General features: G+C 39.5%; 1 protein-coding gene and 1 pseudogene across 2 annotated transcripts; one reads left to right on the top strand and one right to left on the bottom strand.

Annotated features, from left to right (window-relative positions):
• The first annotated feature begins 4,842 nt into the window (after nucleotides 1–4,842).
• Nucleotides 4,843–7,617, top strand: LOC147330465 (acidic mammalian chitinase-like; annotated as a pseudogene). Its single transcript, XR_015129145.1, has 11 exons — nucleotides 4,843–4,864; nucleotides 4,995–5,024; nucleotides 5,113–5,314; nucleotides 5,432–5,488; nucleotides 5,574–5,737; nucleotides 6,199–6,323; nucleotides 6,406–6,529; nucleotides 6,648–6,830; nucleotides 6,912–7,031; nucleotides 7,124–7,262; nucleotides 7,344–7,617. The product of XR_015129145.1 is annotated as an acidic mammalian chitinase-like (transcript).
• A 4,610-nt stretch (nucleotides 7,618–12,227) lies between these two features.
• Nucleotides 12,228–18,482, bottom strand: slc6a14 (solute carrier family 6 member 14). The gene is made up of 15 exons (XM_086294200.1): nucleotides 18,404–18,482; nucleotides 17,852–17,996; nucleotides 17,610–17,741; nucleotides 16,877–17,038; nucleotides 16,501–16,594; nucleotides 16,283–16,415; nucleotides 15,184–15,324; nucleotides 14,930–15,065; nucleotides 14,750–14,842; nucleotides 14,376–14,501; nucleotides 14,160–14,278; nucleotides 13,938–14,037; nucleotides 13,740–13,849; nucleotides 13,400–13,567; nucleotides 12,228–13,225 (listed from the first exon to the last, which is right to left on the bottom strand). The coding sequence occupies exons 1-15, from the start codon at nucleotides 18,467–18,469 to the stop codon at nucleotides 13,070–13,072; spliced, it is 1,881 nt and encodes a 626-aa protein (XP_086150326.1). The 5' UTR covers nucleotides 18,470–18,482; the 3' UTR covers nucleotides 12,228–13,069.
• Nucleotides 18,483–20,297: the final 1,815 nt, after the last annotated feature.

Here is a 20,297-nt window from a genome sequence, read left to right as displayed (position 1 = left end):
AGCCAGATGGTTGTGTAAGAAAGTAGATGATAGCAAGTCGCTCCTGCAGAATATGCTGTGATAACGAAAGTGCCAAAAAAGAGTGAGAAAAAGAAAAGAACTCAGAAGTCAGCCAACGGAAAAGTATGAAGCTTTTTTTTTGCAAAATGATGATTACTAATGTGTAATAATGCATGCATGTGTGTGTGTGTGTGTGTGTGTGTGCATGTGTATTCACGCATGTAAGTGTGTGTGTGTGTGTGTGCATATATATATCTTCATGCGTGTGTGTGTGTGTGTCCGCGTACATATATCTTCATGCGTGTGTGTGTGTGTGTGTGTGTGTGTGTGTGTGTGTGTGTCCGCGTACATATATCTTCATGCATGTGTGTGTGTGTGTGTGTGTGTGCATGTCACATACTCTGACTTGGGTCTCTAATGGCTCTCCCCTTCATTTGCTTGATTCATTCAAGAGCCAACACACAAAAGCACGCACACCCACATGCCCTGCTGACTGAAAGGCAGCAAGGATAAGTGGTAGCTCGCTGAAAGGAAGGGAGAGAGAGGGGGTCGCCATAGCAACAAGGAGGGGTTGTCGCTTTTATTGGAGAAAGAAAATCAGCTCTGCCTAAACCCCCCACCCCAAACCACCGCCACCAACTCTCCTCTCACTCTCCCAATTCTCCTTTCCCTGCCTCACCTTTCTTTTTCTCTGTTTGTTCATTTCATCTTCCCTGAGCTGACATCAGCTTCCTGAGACATGGACACATGATGTGGACATTCAAGTCACGGCCGTTGTTACAGTTGTTTCTTATTAGCACACTGGAGGTAAAATGGTTTTGATAGATCAGGTGCAAGGACGAAGTGTAAATGTGTGCAGGAAAATTTATATATTTGCGTCACGCACACACTAAAGACAGAAGTATGGCAGCATATATACAAATTTGGCTCATTGCTGCAGCAGTAGTGACAGTGTTTTGACACAACCTTGCAAATATTTTGAAAGTACTGTATGTCTTCAGCTGTCAGTGAGTCGAAATCCTGAGTCACATCATTTACATTTTTAAGAAAACAGGCTCTTTGTTCTCAGCACATCTGAGCAGAAGCAAGCGCTCTGTAAACTTCAGGAAGAAATGAGATCGATTCGTCAGAAAAACCACACATGCACAGGGCGAATGGTGGCACAAAAAAATTCAGCAACACGTTATGTCATGCTGTAACAGCCTGCTTCTGAAAAATGATTTTAAAACAAGTCATCTTCTAATGTGCAGCAGAGCATCTCGATCCTGTCACAGCATCTGAATTCTGTTTGCAGGTGGGCTGTTCCCCAACTGGACCTGGGAACACTCAAGGACGTTTCTGCACAGCTAAATGTGATGTGGGAGGGTTGTGTATGTGCGAGAGCTTGCACACGGAAACATAGTTGAGGGAAAATTATTGAGCATTTGCTGCCATGGTGATAGGCCCAGCAGTATCTAATAGCAACGGGCTGTTGAAAAGCCTGAATTATGTGGGTGGGGAGGCGGTGAGGGTGGAGAATGAGATCAGTTCTGAAAACTGAACAGAGAGCAGTGTTTACACTTTTTACAGTATTTACATTTTCGTCTTGTTTTTTTTCTTTCAGTACACATTTGCTAGTTTTAACCACTCACTGTATAATAAAAGGCGGCTGCAGGCTGATAAACAGCTTTAAGAAACATGGTTCTTGGTTGAACATGACATGTAACCACACATCAGGTCATATTATTTATTAGATTTCCTTAAAAACACTCCAGAAGACACCAAAAGCAAAGACGCAGTTAAGAGGCTGAGTTCATTGGCCTGACCTTGAACTAGCTATGTTTTACAGCTTCCTGTGCCATCATCCACCATTCACTCAAAGTGCCCCTGCCCCTGTATTTAACTCTTACTAACATGTAAACGGGTGAGCTATGAAAAACTGAACAAAAAGCATCCCACTTGCAGCAGCAACAAGAAGGGTAAAAAAGCAGAAGGCACTGCTGCAAAGCTGCACATTTTAGCACGGGACTGAGTTGCTTTTGGAGCCAGCCTCAAGTGGCCATTAGAAGAACTGCAGTTTTTGGCAGCTTTCATTCTGGCTCCGTTTTTACATCCCCCGGAGGTCACTGCTCATTTTTCACATTCGTCCATGCTCAAACTGAAAAGAAAAAGTCTTGTTCTCGCCATTTGTTCCCTCTGTTTTAAATATGCACTCTCACATATCTGAGAAGCTCACATGATCTGATAAGTTCCTCAGCTGCAAAGGCATGAAGATACAAATATAACCTTAACAGTTATTTCATTTTAAACCCCAGTGAAGATGGGAGCTGCTCAGCATCTCTGTCCTTGCTCTCCAACAGAAGGTGCAACACAGCGACATTAACACCACCAGGATTAATCACTATTTTCACATGTCACTCTACTGTCAACTAGCACTGTGTGCCTGTCTGTGTATGTGTGTGCGCTTTATGCAGCTGTGTGTATTGCGTGGGAGACGGCAACAGGTTTGTGTTCATTGCCTGGCTCCCTGTGCATGGTTGCCATGGTGAGAGAGACAGAGAGAGAGAGGAAAGAGTTTAGTTTGCAGTTCAGTAGGTTCAATGTAATTTATCTGTACAGCAAAAAAGAAAAAGCTCTGCTGTTTCAGGGGTCGAGACCTGTTTTGCCTGCAGCGTGCTTCTGACTTTTAAAAGTTCTGGCTATTTTAAAGAGCAAATGACATCACTGCAGAGGGAACTGAAACAATCAGTGGATAAACAGCCTGTTGTTGCTTAACAGCTCACACAAAATGGACCCAGCTGCTACGCAGCTTATTGACTCTCTCTGGTGGTGATATTAAGCAGTGCATCTAATACTCTGCTCATGTTTTTCCCACGCACTTATCGATGTGGTGCATTTTTTTTTTCACATTTTATCCAAACATACACTCATTCTTCTAGTCCATTACAACTTGTGGTGACTGGTGTCAGATAAATTATTGCTCTTTTAAAAATCTAAAAAAGATATTTCAGACTTTTACGGGAAAAAAATTATGTTTTTCTCTCTTTTACTGGAAAAATATCAAATACACAGTCCTTGCCATTAATGAAGCAACGGTGGTGCAGCCACATATATCAGTGGAAAATGTGTAGCTTTCACTGTTAGTTTAATGAATAGCGCAATGGTGAAACTGCAGTGGCTACCCGCTGTTTGGAGGTGATAATGTGCGTCTTTGAAAATATATTTCTCAGCATTGTGTGGAAACTGCAGTATGATGATGCACATCTCAGATACTGGCTCAGCGTTGATTGTGTTTCTATCCTAGCAATGGCTCTCAGGATGACAATGCCAGCCAATCCACCACTTCAGTCCAGGCTGAAATTTCAATACCCTTTAATGATGAGCTACTTCAGCCTGAGATAGCTCATTATTGGCTAACAAACGGAGACAAACTCAGACACATACAGTAGACTTAGTTCAAACTTAGTTCATATAAGGCAGAATCCATGCCATGCAAACTGCCTGTCTCATCACCCCACTTGTCACTTAGTATAGCTATGGCCCATATGTATAACTTGTAACACTTGTAAAGACTGTTCATATTGAATAATTTTTTTGGTTTCATGTGTGGATAACTTTATATTTAAGGCATTTTTTCCTTTAATCACTAAAAGTCAGTATCTGTTAATGAAGCTTTATAAGCATAAAACAATAGCTTAAGGATCCATCCATTGCAGTTGGTCTACTCTAGACTCTAGAGTAGACCAACTTCAATGGACAGGCTCTAGAGTCTAGAGCCTGTCCAGGGTGTACCCAGAGAGGCAGGGTACACCCTGGACAGATTGCCAGTCTAGTGCAGGGCTAAGACAAAAAGACAAACAGCTATTCACAATCATGATCACACCTACTGACCGTAGGTCAGTAGGTGTGATTCCACCTACTGACCGTAGGTCAGTAGGTGGAATCACCATTTAACCAAACATGCATGTCTTTGGACTGCAGGAAAAAACCAGAGCACCTGGAATGAACACACTGTCGTGTTGGTGTGAAGTGTGGCTGGTTAGGGCCCAAAGCCAGTCTCCAAAAGCAGGCAGATTTCCAAGGTCGGAAAAAATCAAGACTAGATAGAATGTATAAAACAACCCCCCCCCCCCCCCCCCCCCCCCACGAAAAGGCTCCAGCTGGCTGGCATTGTATGAATCTGCCATTGTAATTACAAAACAACTGATCTACTTCCAAGTATAGAAGAGGGCAAAAAGTCTGTATGTCCCTTCTAAAGTACAGAACAACATTAATAACTGATCATGAACCGTGTGTGAGGATGATAAGGAGCGCAGCAGAGAGGACAACCACATAAACACCACTATCAAACTGTACTTGGAAAATGGTGCTTCAGTGAAATTTACAGGAGCTTCCCTCGAAAAACAGTTAGATATTGGAAGCAAGGCAAAATATATGGCGATACGTGTCAGTGCCTCTTTAACTGAACTGAAGGCTTTTTATTTCAAATCTGCCTTGAGGGCCTCAATTTTTTGCTCCTAATGATTTAAGCGAGACCGGTTGTGCCTCTGTTACTTTTTCCCTTTTAGGCGAAAAGTACATTTAAGAAATTGAGTGTGATGTACAGAACAACCCATTTTAGTAACTTCAAAGAGATCTGATTTAACCTACGAACGCATTATCGAAAGGCATGCTGAAGGTTATCAGCGTTTCCTGGAAATCTCATGAAACGCTCGTGTTGCGCAAACAAATATGTTTTTTGTTTTCCGCATTTGCTGATTAGCCAAATCAGCTATAGTTAACAAATATTACGCATACGTTGAAGAAGTGAGGGCTATATAAAGAGCGTTAGTGTCCTGATGTTTCTCTGATACAGTAGGCAACATGGACAGACTCATCTGCACCGGTAGGTTGAACTTCAAAAACTTTCTTACATTTAAACAGAATATCTCTATTCAGCTGGTTAATACAAATTGATGCTGAGTAGTTAACCTGCCTTCTCCTTCTTCACCCTTTTTGATCTCCTTTCTCTGCAGGACGGGCTCTCTTGCTACATGTGCAGTTAGGTAATTGTGTCTTTTATCCACTCAGTGTTAGGCTGATGTGTGTAGACACATTTCAGTTACAGTGTAAGAACTATTCCTTGTCTTGCAGGAACATCGTACATCTTATCCTGTTATTTTACTAGCCGGGCACAGTGCCATCTGGGGGCAGGCAACTATCTTCCTACCAACACTGACCCATGTCTTTGTGACCATCTCATCTACACCTTTGCGGGAATGGAGCACAACATGATCAAAGCCTACGATCGAAACGATGAGAAACTCTATGGAGAGTTTCAGGCCTTGAAAAACCAGTCAGTACACACAAATGCTTATAGGGATGATAAACTGAAAGGCATATGTGGGTATTTATATACAGAAGCACAGAGAAAATTTTGAGAGTTTAACATGGATGTTGTTACTGCTCACAGGAACAGCAACCTAAAGACTCTGCTGTCCATTGGTGGATGGAACCTTGGCACCCAAAAGTATGTTGTAATGACCTGAGGTTCACTACTGTCGCCAAGATAAAACTATATCTCGAGTTGAAATTGCATATCTTCCTGTTACTAGGTTCACAACCATGGTTTCCACTGCTGCCCATCGTCAGACCTTCATCAAAAGTATTATCACCTTCCTGCATCACTACGATTGATGGTCTGGATATCGACTAGGAGTACCCTGGTTCTCGGGGCTCCCCACCTCAGGATAAGGAGCGTTTCACGGTCTTGCTACAGGTCAGTTGTGTTGGTATGCTGTCTGTCGTGCCAGTTATGGCGAGCTAGAAATTGTTATATCAAAAGTCAAAGAAGAAGAGATTATGATCTCCAAAATGCAGAGATGAAGGTGAGTCATCACATCAATGACCTCTTGCCAAAATGCTGCACTTGTCTTCCTGAAATTTCACCCTTAATCTAGACTACTGAGTGATTCCAGTTTTTATTATCAGGTCTTCTGATAACTTCCACATCCACACAGATATCCTTTGTTTCAGCGTGGGTGACTGCAAACCCAGAGAGCCATTTAAATGTTAATGTGTGCAGTTGTTACTGTAGCGATGGGAGCAACACATGAACAAGCCACCCGACTGATCTATACTTTAACAGGCCTACGGTGTGACCTCAGGCTTTCTCAGTGTTTAAAAGAAAAACAATCATGTACCAGCTGTAACTGCTTTTTGTTCCTCGCCTGTCTGTAGGAGTTGATGAGAGCCTTTGAGGAGGAGGGAAAGAAGACAAACCGTCCTCGTCTGTTGCTGACTGCTGCTGTCTCTGCTCGAAAGGAGACGATTGACTCTGCATACCAGATTGCCCAGATTGGAGCGTGAGCACACATTACATACCTCCACATTTGTCATCCAGAACGCAGCCTTTACTAAACATTAGCACCTGTGTTTGTTTGTAAGTGTGCTGGACTACATCCATGTTATGACCTATGACTTCCATGGTTTGTGGGAACATAATGTTGGAGAGAACAGCCCTCTCTATAAGGGCCCTAGTGACCAGGGATCCATGATCTACTACAACGTGGTAAGTGAAGGCGTCATTATTCCTCGGTCTTAAACATTTTTTTACTCCTGCTTTGCGTTAATAAAAATAACTATTGTGGAGGAGTTAGACAAACTGCTCTGTATTCTCTTGTTTTAAGGACTATGCTATGAATTACTGGAAGAACAATGGTGCCCCAGCTGAGAAGCTGCTAGTTGGTTTCCCCACTTTTGGCCCCACTTTCCACCTGGCCTCCTCTAACACAACTGTGGGAGCTCCTGCCAGGGGACCTGGACCTGCTGGACATTTCACTCGTCAGACTGGATTCTTGGCCTACTACGAGGTCTATTTCCTAATCTGTGTGAATGCATACATTAGGCAGGAGAGTTCATGCATGTTAGTTTAAATCTTTTCTTCCCGCCAGATCTGCACCTTCCTGAAGGAAGGAGCCACACAGGCTTGGGACAACGCCCAGAACGTGCCCTATGCCTATAACCAGGGAGTCTGGGTTGGATATGACAATATTAAGAGCTTCCAGGCAAAGGTGTGAAGTAATCTTTTTTAAAAATTTATTTAAATTATTTAATTTTAATTTCTTAAGCTGATTAAACACTTGGTTTATTTTCTGTTTTGCAGACTGAGTGGTTGAAGCAGAACGGTTTTGGTGGAGCTGTGGTATGGACTTTGGCTTTGGACGACTTCACCGGCATGTTTTGCGGCCAGGGGCGAAACCCACTCATCAACACTCTAAAAAGTGGACTAGGAACTTAATCTTGTATGCGTGAACCACATATCATCTGGGAATAGACATGTAAAAGTTTTCCCTTTTGTTAATCTCTTTAATTTTTCTCCTCAGCCTGCAAAGCTCAGCCTAACCCCCCACCTGCAGTCGCACCAAGCCAGCAGCCCAGTGGAGGCACCACAGGATCTGGCTTCTGTGCTGGCAAGCAGAACGGACTCTTCCCTGACCCGACCGACAAGAAGAAATTCTACAAGTGCAACCAAGGACAAACCAACATCCAGTACTGCACTGCCGGCCAGGTGTTTGATGACAGCTGCAAATGCTGCACCCGCTCTCAGTGAAATGAATGAATCCATGAGCTGGGTAAACAATCCACTAACCCACCAACACAGAGAATGGCTGTGTAACACCTGCCATTGATTTAACCTAAATAAAGCATTTAAAGAATCTTTGAATCTCTGTTTTGTGAAGTTGTTTTCATGGGTCCACAAATCAATAAATCAATATCAAGTTATTCTTAAATAACAAAAAGCCTCAAACATCAGCAACTGATTTATTCATCTATTCACTCTTCTGCATCCAAAAGAGAAATACAAACAGAACACGATAAAAGCTGCATAAAATACATTGTAATAGAAAAACAAGTTTTATTTATTTATTTTTTAGTTATTTTTGCATTAGACTGGAAATATAGATAGCACAAAAACAGAGGAAAGCCTTTAAAACCGCTTGTGAAGATTAGTTTCTTAAATGTAAAGCCTTTCATGCGTCGCAGCTAAGATTTATATAGGCTGAGATAAGCATCACCCAGCTAGCAACAAAGTAGTTGATTAAAGTTTCCCAGTATATTCCTGCCTATCTCAGAAATACACACACACTTCAGGAAAGCAGGGTAATAACATCAGTCAGCAAAGAGCAGACAGACTGTACCCTTGTTACATATGGAAGGTCCAAGAATGACATTCATCCCTACAAATGCCAGGAGAGGCATCCAGCAGGCGAGGTGGTGAAGAAGATGATCACCTCTAATGACAAGAAAGCTTGAACTGAAGGGCACCCAGTTAGCTCACTGGTTAGAGCAGGCAAACCATATGTCACCAGACTAATGGAGAGGCCTGGGTTCAAAGCTGAGGGCATTAGCTCTTACAAATAAAGGAAATGAAAAGCAACAGTCAAAAAGCATGAAGAACAAAATGGACCAAAATAAGGTAATATAAAGCTCAGCCAGACCTACACAATAAGTGACTGACCCAAATCCTGCACGCACAGTGCATAAAACTAACATGAAATTAACATCAGAGACCGTAGAGATTTGCTCTATTTTACACATATCAGAGATATTTAGGCTTCCAGGATGAAGACAGACAAATCTAAGGTGGCTTCATGTATGAAACAGAGGTTATCAACCCATATCACTGTAGCCTAAAGTTAGTTTAATAACAGATATAACCTATATATAGTGGAATTTCCATAGTGGAATCATAAACTTACTTAGTTATATGTTGTGGAAACTATGCTCCAGACAATAGACATGAAAAAAAGGGTCTTTGTGGCTGCATCGATCCAGACCTAAAAAACAAAACAAAAACAAAAAGAACAACAACAAAACTGTTTTTGCTAGTAGAACAGATATTTTTGTAAACTTGGCCCAGACTCAAATGTCTCAACAGTTATTCAGTGAATTTATGTGGCGTCACACTCAAATTCATAAACTTGTACACAATAAAACACAAGAAATGGTCCATGGCCACTGTGTTGTATAAGGGTATATTAAGGTCCCTACCTGTGCTTCAGCCAGCTTAGCCAAGCTTAAACGGGCACCAGTGTAGCACTCTCAGTCATCTTCAGCTCCCTCCAGTGTCACGCCTCTCAACTGGAACAGAATCAACACATAAGGAGAGATGCTGTGAAATACACAAGCTGGAGATGCAAAAGTTATCAATTCATGCAGTAAACATATTTCAAACAAATATACATTTGGCACAAGTTTAGTGTGTGTACTGTATTAAACTCTCCCCAAAATATTAGGTGATTTATTAGTTCCTGAAAGTTGTAGTTGTATATTAAACATTTTATATAACGTATGTATAGATATATGCTATTTTAACAGTGAAAAGAACATAACATTTTGAAACTGCAAAAAACAAGTAGTTACATGCGAAAAAGTAATTACATAACCAGTTACAGCTTGTTAACATCTTTCCAGCAAGAACAGTCATATGAGTCATATTTAGACAAACTAGTTCATCACTTTCTTTATTCAAATTGCATAAAAGACTGTCTGGACTCAAAGAAACGAAACCATCTGTGACTTCTTTCAGAGACAGATTTGCCCGTAGGTGATGCTGCTTGAAGTTAAAAGAAAAGAAAAGAAAAGGTGAAACCCTTAATTATACTGCATAATTATATTGTTTTTCAGCCTATACTGTCAAATGTGACTCATTTCTAAGTCTTTTTGGTAAACTGTTACATTAAAATTTGTTGTTTTCTTTTGTGGCTTTCCATTGGAGTCTTTATTAGTATAGTGCCTGCATCAAACTATGAAAAATAAATACAATGTATTTCTGTTTGTTACCAGTGTTAATGCAAAAAAGTAACATTTAGGAGGATGCACAAGTTGTAGTCATTTTTTTTGTATTGTTAGCATTTTTTTTTTTTTTACAAAGCAGCTGGCGTCTTTGACAGCAGCTTTAAAAAGCAGCAAAATTTACTATTTACCAGGAGTTACAATTACTAACTGCCAGTGTTACAGATTGTACTGAAGCTGGGGCATAGATGGCTCTGTTATTATGGTGTGACAGCACTGAATATTAGCACTACAATAAATCAAAGTTCAAAATCTTACTTATTTTACAGCACAAAATGACCACCTCTTGCATCCACTGGAAGTCCTGAGGTGTACAATTGTATGCTATTTAGTCCTTCAGCAACATAGGCTGTAATACACTAAGTGTGAGTGGCCAGAAGATGATTTAAACTAAAGGCACTTGACCAGACCTCAGTTTGTGTGCTGAGGTCAGAAACATACTTAACCAAAGCTTAGCGTGCAGCCGCTGTAATAACAGTGTGATGGACGTCACGGCCAGCAGAGATGATAAAACAGGTGATACAGACAAACTAGAAACACAGCACAAATAATTTCTCAGCAGATTATTCAAATATCTCAGCTCTTATTATGTCCACATTAAAACAACACTTGCAGTCATACACGTGCAAACAAACATATTAACTGGTGATTTGGGTTAATTGGTGATTCTAAATTTTAGTTGTGAATGTGAACGTGAATAGTTGTCTGCCTGTGTTTGCCCTGCGACAGACTGGAAACCTGTCTAGGATGTACCCCAGCTGAGATAGGCTCCAGACCAACTCCCACCCTGAATTGGAAAAGTGGATAAAAATGTGTGGATATCTGCACTGAGTATGTAGAGTCAGCCGTCAGAGGTACCAGCGTTTTCGTTTCTCTTTATAGTCTGGGTTTGAATGACCAGTCATTTTAGTAGGATAACCTGAACACCATCCCAACCCTGTACTTTGGAGAAAGGTAAAAATGAATGGTTTTTTGGGGTTTTTTTTAATGTAAATTGTTTTTGATGTGTGATAGTTAGAAATTTTCTTTGTTCCTTAATTGTCAAAGCTTCCACTCACCCATCTATCCTTTTTTTCTGCTTATCCAATTCAGGGTTACAGAGCAGAGGCAACATAGACTTTGGACAGATCTCCAATGTGCCCTGGAGCTGACACAAAAAGACAGACCACCATTCACACTCACATTAGCACCTACAGTTATCAATTAACCCAACCCAATGCATGCTTTTGTACTGTGGAAGGCTGCTGGAGCACTTGGAAAAACCCACACAGGAACTGGGAGAGCATGTAAACTCTGCACAGAAAGGCCCCAAACTGCATTCAAACCCTGCACCTTCTTGATGTGAAACATTTGAGCATTTGGTGAATAATTAAAAAGAATTTTAAAAAAAATGTTTCAATTAGGTTTTGATATGTTTGAGTTTGGGTCCTCACCAGTGATACTTAGATTTAAACAGTATGTGTTGAGAGCAACTGAGTCATTGCATTTGTCTGAAAGATATCACCCACAAAATTTAGCTCTAACTAAAATGGTTCCTGGATTGTTATAAGATAAACTTTGATAACTTTGATAAACGTTTTCTTTGTGGATTTTGGGGTTGTTGAACAAAGGTGCAGGGGCACAGGTGAAAATACTATCAGCACAGCAATGAAAAGCATTCACCAGTTTCCATGTATCATAAGGATTCTGCAGGTGGGTTTGAGTTTTTAGTACTGCTGTAAGTAATTCATGATCCTATTTCTAGAAAGCAGCTTTAGTGATTAGTGCTTTGGAGTGTTTTTTTTTCTTTCCTTTTTAGCCACTGGAAATGGTATTGGGAAAAATGCTTTGTATTGTAGCTTGCAAGTGAAAATGCATTCATTTGACACATTTTTCCATTTCTTGTGTTTCTAATTTTTGAAGCGGCTACACTGAGAATGTGAAAATACCCAACTGTGACACACTCAGGTCACACCCAAGCAGTATTATTATTAATGGAAAACATCAGTGCAAACTGTGATTAAGAAGCTTCTGAGACAAAATCTTACATGATTGCTCGTTACCATCATAATCACACAGTCTCTGTTCAGGGTGGAAGTCAGATTTTTTCAAAGGAGGGTGCAAGATTATACAATACAGTCCTGTCTGCAAAGGACCAGTTTATATGTATATATATATATATATATATATATATATATATATATATATATATATATATATATATATATATATATATATATATATATATATATATATATATATATATATATATATATATATATATACACACATATATACACCTGCACCTTTGTTCAACATACACACACACATGTATGTACTGTATATGTGTGTGTATATACATAAAACAACCAACCAACTAACCAAACACAAAAACAGACTGAAATAAAAACATCTGATTATTTCCTTTTCCTACTTATGAAATATGACAAATTCTGTAAAAAATATCAGTTGCATTTTTATTTACTACATTTAAATATCAGAATATAAGTGACAGGAAAAGGAACTGTGCTTTAAAGACTAGCATAGTTAATGACACAGACTCAATCTCTCCTAATATAAGAATAATTTACCCCCCACCAAAAAAAAACAAAAAACAAAATAAAAAAAACCCAAAACAAAACATAAAACCGCCAAGAAAATATCACCTGATAATAATGCCCTATCAAGTAATACATATATTACATATATATACGGTATATATATTTTCTCCATGTCAACTTTGTTTGTGTGATTGAGTCTTCTCTTTTTCTGTAAACACATGAACTCACACAAGCTGCAGCAGGACATATACAGTGTACAATGGGTCATAAAAACAGGGGAAAAGACCCAGACATTTCTTCTAAAAGAAGAAAGAAGAAATGTTTAGATAGTAAGAAGAGTCCACATCCTCATTTGGGAACATTAGATCTCAGCTGTTATGCAGTATATACATCATTCTGCTCAGTAAAGTGTTCACACTTTGTTTGCAATGGTGACTTGATTGCATTGTGCTCTTAAAGAAACCCATTCTGCCTGTCGAAGGACATAGTTCTTTTTTTTAAATTGCTGATCCAACTATTACCAAACAGACTGTAGAAATTAAAAATACATCCCAAAAAAGCGCTCAGGTTTCAGGAAGTCTACATGTAAGTTCTGTGCCGTCTGCTGTGAGTTTATATTTCGGCTGCTTTCTGCTTCCCAGAGGTCAAAAATGACTTAACTTTCAGAACTTTCAAAACAAGGTATTCATAGAGCAAACGCAGGAGAAGCCTCATTATAGCCACGAACTGGAGATTACATTCAGATTAACTTCTGCTTTAATTTTGCTGTTGTTCCTACGGCGGCAGCGTTCTTCTGAGTAGCGCTCCCCTCGATGGACGTCCAAATAGGGATGCCATTCCTCAGATGGCGAGCACAGTGACTTCAGACGCTGCAGAATATAAGAAGCGTAAATTTTAGTACTGTGTATTTATTTTAATACTCACAAATCATTTGTGTGACTGACTGAAAAAAAAGATCCAAGCAGTTCAACAACTACTACAATCTTTCAAATGTAGAAAAAGACAAGAATAATCCACAGTCAATCCACTGCACAAGTACACACCTTCCAGGGGTTTCCTTTTGCCTTTATCAGCTTATACCCAGCAGCAACAGGGATCCACATCAGGACAAATGCAATCATGCACCAGCCTAAATTCATGCCCCAGTCTGGGTAGGGGATACCTCCATAGTTAGGGGGTTCAAAGTAAACCAGAGACGAGATCAAGAGGAACTAGACAAAAGTCACAAAAAAAACATAAAGTTCACTACTGGTAGAGACAAACAACTACAAGATATTTGTGTACACCTATGCACGTTAATAAAAGTCGATACTTTTAATTAACACAATGCTTTTGCCTTTTAAATTCTCTTGTACAGCAAACAAGGCAGCACTGTGTACTCACCACTACGATGCAGGGGGTGATAAAGAACCAACATGCTCTCCACCACAGCCAAAATGTGGAAGTCTTCATTCCAATCATCATCTCAATGTCTTTAATAAAACGGTTTCCCCCTGCAAGGTGGAAGAAGAATATAAGTATCCTGGAATTTAAGACCATCAGTCACCTTTCATATGCACAAACTTAGATTGTTGTACTTACCGTAAATGTAGCAGATGGCAATAATCTCCAAAAGCACCAAAAATAGCAGCACCCAGCTGGCAATAAACTGGTCAATTAGGGTTACCCAGTATATACCTGCCTATGATACACACATGCATGAAAAACACACAAAACCATTATACATTATACATTTACACAGAGAGACTGAGCAAGTTAACTATTTTATAACAGCCACAGAAAGTTGTGCTAAGACAGACTTACCCTTGTGACACATGGTAAACCCAGGAGGTAGAGGACAGAACATAACGTTACAGTTAATAAGACATGTTTGGATTTGAAGACTGTGGGGAAAGCGTCAAGCAGGCAGGTCGTTATCACCTCTAATGACAAGAAGAGAGATTTTAGTTTGTGTAGATCAAACAGCAGTGGGCTGAATGTTCTGCAAACATCACACTGAACTGAAGCTTCAGATCGAACCTATTCCTGCAAACTGGGAGTCCAAACCAACAGTCAAAAGCATGAAGAAGAACAAAATGGACCACAGCGGGGAGATGGGGAGCTTAGACAGAGCATCTGGATAGGCTATGAAAGCCAGACCAAACCCTGCATAAAGACAAATAAAAGGGGAAAAATCATCTGGTAGCATCATCTGGAACCAACATGGTTTATCCAGCTTATTCTGCCAATATTCAGCAATGAGATGAGTCTTGCACTCTTTGTAAAGGATCCCATGAATTTCTGAAACCTAGTCGCACTCTTTGTTTAAACAGGCAAAACTGAAAGCACAAAGCTGACAGAATGGCAGTATTTAACACCAAATGATGAGAGTGTGTTGGTGTTGTATGTCTGACCTTCCTTTACCACTTTTGAAACTGGCGTTTTGTAGACGTGAGCCATATGTCCCAAAAATGAAAATATGGCAAAGCCTGCAAGCACACTGGTCCCTGGAAAGAGATCAAATCAGAAAATGTATAAAAGGAAATGCAAAAACAATTTCATTCTTTCTAGAATTTAGTTAGAGAGGGCCCTACCTGCATTAGTAAGGGTGACAACAAACGAGTCCTTGAACACGTTGTTGTGAAAGTTGTTATAGGAAGCGAGAGCAATGAGTCCACCCCAGCCAATAGAGAGAGAGTAGAAGGTCTGAGTTGCTGCATCTTTCCACACCTAAAACACAGAGTTGTACTGTAGCTCATTAAGAGGTTTTTTTTCTCAGATAACAAATGACTTTATTGGATTGCACATGAACAGTGACAGTTTGCACATGAACAGTGAGAGTTTCTACCTGAACTTCAGTCAGTTTGGTCAGATTGGACTGAGAACCAATGTAGAACTCGATCCCATCTTTGGCTCCCTCTAGAGTCACACCTCTGATCAGCAGGATCACAATCACCACGTAAGGGAAGGTAGCAGTGAAATACACAACCTGGAGATACAAAGACTTATTACTTTGCAGGAAAAGCAAAAGACTGCATTTTGTTACATTTGTTAAGCCTAAATTCTAAAATCTGTCAGGCCTTCTGCATTTCAGTACTGACAGTTTAGCATCGCATACGAAAAGTGCAATCTGTCATTTTGTTGTTCTTGGTTTACTAATTTTTATAATACTTTAACACTTTAATACTTTAATAGTTGCTTCGAGTTAGATGAGATGATGAATATCAGTCCTGTTTCAGTACATTCAGCTAATAATGAAACTAAGGGAATAGTTTGTTAGATTACTATAAAATCGTTCAAAACTAAAAAAGGACACCAGCACTATAGACTGTTGATAAAAGGTTTCAAAACCATCCTGAGTTTTTTTTAAACTGGATAACAGAAACAAGGTGTGGAGCTGCCTGAGGCGTGGCTGCACAATAGAAAATATAAAGCATGTGGTGTCTTTTTATTATTTATTTTTTGTTTTTTTAAATGGGAAAAAACATTTGGAGCAGCATGGCGGTGCAGTAATTAGCACCTTTGAATCCACGTGTGGAGTTCGCTTGTTGTCTTGATGCCTATGTAGTTTCTCTTGGGGTTCTCCTATATATATATACATTTAGGGCACCTTTTGTCCTATGACACCTGAGTTGGTGAAGTCGAAGAAAATAGTGGGATGGGACCATAATTTAAAAAATTACGTTATGAACATAATTTAAATCTAGCAATTGAGTCCTTGAGAATGTGTATGATATATATGAGGTCATCAGCAGGGGGAGTCACACCCTGCTGATATAAGAAAAAACACCACAGTGACTTCACTTATCATATGCTTATTAGACTTTTTAGTTAGTTTGTGAAACTAAACAGCTAATATCACAAACTAAATTATTCTAAATAGATGTGTGGATTTGTATGTTGGACAAACGAACAGGAGTCCATCTACACGGAGGATTTTGACGTACTTTGCCTGATGATTTGATGCCTTTGATGAGCGCAGCAGTAACAATTATGGAGGTCAGCAGCAGACAGAGAGCCAAGTGCCAAACTACTGGCCCCGTTTCATCAAGACCACTGGACCTCTGCAGAGCCACATTACTGCAAAGAAGAAGACGTGCATTTGTACAAACAGTGTGACAAGTGCTTTTATTTATGCCTGTGTGCACGAGTGTTTGAGTCTTACTCCCAGTACAGCTCACTCGAAGTCTGTATCGAAGAGCAGCTGCTGTTTTCCTGAGTCCAGTTGGTAACCAAAACACTGCTTACATTACAGGACACTAAAAAAAGAGAGAGGACTTGTGAGTGTCCAAAATATAAATCTTATATCAGTATTTACCACAACACAAGTACCTGTGATTGGATCTGTAGTGGGTGCTTTAATTTCTCCAGAATATTTACATTTTAGGTTACTGAGGTTTAAAACCACATCAAAATACTTTATAATCTTTATGACTGATATCAATTTATGTTAAATCAGTGTATGTGGTGATGCAGATACCACAGAGCAGAAGACTTAATGAGCTGCTCTTTACAAGAATACAAGAATATAATGTACGCACCTTCAGGCGTGGTGCTGTAGTTACTGCCATCGCAGCTGGAACAGCCGGACCACGGCAGAGGACACTGCATGGAGGCGAACATGTAGTACAGGCTGTAGGCGATGATGACGTTGTAATAAATAGACACTATTACAGACACCACAACCATGGCAACACCAATACCTGAAGGGATAGATAGGGCATAAAAGACACTATTAAATTAAAAAAATATTATCGGAAACTTCACCAGACAAAAGCTGTTTTTTGATTGAACTAATCATAATAAGTGTGTCTAAGTTTACTGATCATACATAAAAGCATGCTGTTTTTGTTTTTTGCTGTAGTAATTTAAAAATGTCCTCTCGACTTTGCTTATTACAGTTTCTTTAATTACACTGCAGCGTTCTTCTTTTTGTTTGAAGAACATAAAACAATTTGGTAATCCTCATTAAAGCTGCCATTAAAAAAACAAAATTGGGTTTGGGGTCAGTTTTGGTCACACAGTTGACCATTAACCAAAAACCTTATTAAGGAGAGTTTAGGGCTGATTTATGGTGACACAGCTCTGCATTGGCCACAAGCCTCATTAAATGTACTGTTCATAATTCATGTGACCTGCAAGCAGCTCTTAAGAAAAGCCAATAATAATCCAGAGAACCTAGTGATTAAAAAATGCACATTTATATTTATTGGAATGTTGATTAATTCATAACATTTTCTTTTATTTAAAAAAAGAAAAACCTCTTAAAATTACCCTGTATTAATGGCACTGCACTCCATACATTAACTGGACCTTGGCTGCAGAATTGACCCAAGGCACTTTCCAAGAAGAAAAGAGGAATTCCAACCACCACCAACATCACGAAATATGGGATAAGAAAGGCACCTGCTCAAAATGAAGGATTTGGTGGTAAAGAGGAAAACAAATCTTATAAAAACATAGTTGCTTTGAAATAGAATCTTGGATAATGGATTAGAAAATAAATGCTGATTTACCCCCTCCATTCTTGTATGCCAAATACGGAAATCTCCAGATATTTCCCAGACCAACAGCATATCCGATCATAGAGAGAATGTACTCCTTCTTACTGGTCCAGTTACCACGCTCAGTATTCTCATCCCCATCGTCCACACGTGGATCCTGCTCATTTAAAAAGTTCAAAACTTTTGTAAACTTGTAAAACTTGTGACGTATGTAAGCAATTATTGGATGCACCAGGACTTTCAGAAAAAATAAAGATGTTAGAAAGAAGAGTCTGTTGTAGAACAATGGTATGGTACATAATTTAAATATTAATTAATCAACACCAGGACACAAGATATCAGTCATTATAATAGTTATTAGTTATTAGTAATTATATACGGTACTAGAAAGGTGGTTTAATTTATCAGCTGAATTATTTTTTTCTAAATATGTGACAGTTACATCAAAAACAAAATACAGATCTTTAAATACAGGCAAGTGTCTTCTTCCTCAGTCTATTTCTGCAGACTATTATGCTGTAAGTTATCCAGTGAAAGTCTGGTCAGTCAGTTATGCAGTCCTACCTGGTCGACAACAGCAGGATTTCTGAAGATGAAACCCTTGAAACTTTGCCACCCGTATTCCCTCATGTTCGTTCGCCTGCTTGTTAGGACAGAATAAGAAATTTGAAGTTAACTACATCTGTTTTAAAGTCTCCTCTCTAAAGGCGAGCTAGTGATGTGTTCCAATCATCTGCCTCAGCCCTCCCCCTGAGATAGTTGTATGCAATTACCTCAACTCCCACTCTAAACTTAAAAAAGTGGTTATAAAGATGAGTGATGAACGTTTTCCTCTTTTTAAGATTAATGACACAACTGCTGACACTCAGTCTGATAACGTCAGGGTCACTTTACGCAATTATGTGGAGCTGTTATTAGATGGTAGTCATGTTCACTGTATAATATCATGGTGCTAAAATACAGTATGTATGACTTCTTTCTGTAGAGAGGAGTGATAGCATGCTTACACTGATAAATAAAAAAAGAGTGGAGCTCCCACTGTTTACGAGCGTCCAGGTTGTGGGTGACTCAGCGTTGCGACGCTAAGCCTGCATCTCTATCTTCAGCACTCCACCCTAATGCCACTGCTGTAATGTACCGTAGATGGGACTCATTTCGGTCAGTGACACATAATGTCACACATAATGACTGCACGGATGACCCGCGTGTGTCTGTGTCACTTGTCATAACAGATGGCGTGCCCGCATGATGGTGACTGGTGACAAAAGGAGATGAATGAAAAATGGCTCAGATTATTCAACATGCAACACAGTCCAAAACACAGATGTTAAACTGATTTCATTCACATAAGCTAATAGTATAAGCACATATGTAACGCCGACTTTGGTCATAATTTGGTAAGCTGTAACTTTACCAACTAGTGCTCTGTGGACACAAAGTAACCAGATCACAGGGAGACTTTCTTAACAACACAGAACAACTATGAATAACTATGACGTTGGTTGCAAGGTTTATATTGTTGGATTGTCATTTATGCTTAGAAATATATACTCATATATGCTTAGAGTTTTATAATCGATTGCATAATGATAGAGGTTTGATCCTTAGCAGTCTGTAAAGACTCTGTGCGCCTTCCAAAGTGTTCTGGCTTACACACCTCTTGGGGTCATGAGAGAGGCCGTACCTTCTGCTACTGATTTATACTGTGGGAGGACAACTAGTCTGTATCTGGTTAAGTGTGGCAGGATGAATATTATGTCTTGGTTCAACCCACTTTCAGTCAGGCGCATTAAGGGGCGCTAGTATAAATAGTGGCCATCTGAGCATCCCCGAATCGCGTACCTGTTATCTCCTTTCGGTCACCTGACTTCCCTGACCATATTACTCCTGTTCTTGCTGAACTGCATTGGTTACCTATCAAATACCGTATTCAATTTAAAATTCTGCTGTTTACTTTTAAAATTATCAATAATACAGCACCAATTTATCTTAAGGAACTTTTAACCCCCTATGCCCCTGCTAGGACTTTAAGGTCATCCTCGCAGTCATTGTTAGTTCAGTCTAGATCTCGATTGAAATCTAGAGGCGATCGATCGTTTGCTGTTGCTGCACCTGTGTTATGGAACAGCCTCCCGATTGGCATCCGGGAGTCTGATTCCATTTACTCCTTTAAAGCACGGCTTAAAACTTATCTCTTTAAACTTGCCTTCACTACTTGTTAAATGTTGACTTGTTAGCTGCGATTCATTGCATTTATTTTTATTATTTCTTTCTTTCTTGTTGTTCTCTATCATGGCGGCATAGAGTCTGTTTAACCTATGTGCTGCAGTCTATTCTATTAGTGGCTCTTATCTGTGAACATTGTCTGCTGTTCTTATTAAATTGATATTAATGCTCTTAACTGTATTATTTTATTTATTTATTTTTAATTTTTTTCTTTTATGTAAAGCACTTTGGT

The sequence above is a fragment of the Aulonocara sp. 'chitande type north' Nkhata Bay genome, linkage group LG5 (genome assembly GCF_057382095.1).
Source record: "Aulonocara sp. 'chitande type north' Nkhata Bay isolate Kocher_YH1m ecotype deep benthic linkage group LG5, A_spYH_male_GT1.1, whole genome shotgun sequence".
Taxonomy (NCBI): domain Eukaryota; kingdom Metazoa; phylum Chordata; class Actinopteri; order Cichliformes; family Cichlidae; genus Aulonocara; species Aulonocara sp. 'chitande type north' Nkhata Bay.
This window is presented reverse-complemented; position numbering and strand designations above follow the sequence as displayed.

Excerpts from the sequence above, each read along its gene's own strand:
- slc6a14 (XM_086294200.1), bottom strand. The coding sequence starts at position 18,469 with ATGAGGGAATACGGGTGGCAAAGTTTCAAGGGTTTCATCTTCAGAAAT. Across the intron at positions 17,997-18,403 it reads ATCCTGCTGTTGTCGACCAG|GATCCACGTGTGGACGATGG; the intron begins GTAGGACTGCAT and ends TTAAATGAGCAG. Across the intron at positions 17,039-17,609 it reads TGCAGTGCCATTAATACAGG|GTATTGGTGTTGCCATGGTT; the intron begins GTAATTTTAAGA and ends CTATCCCTTCAG.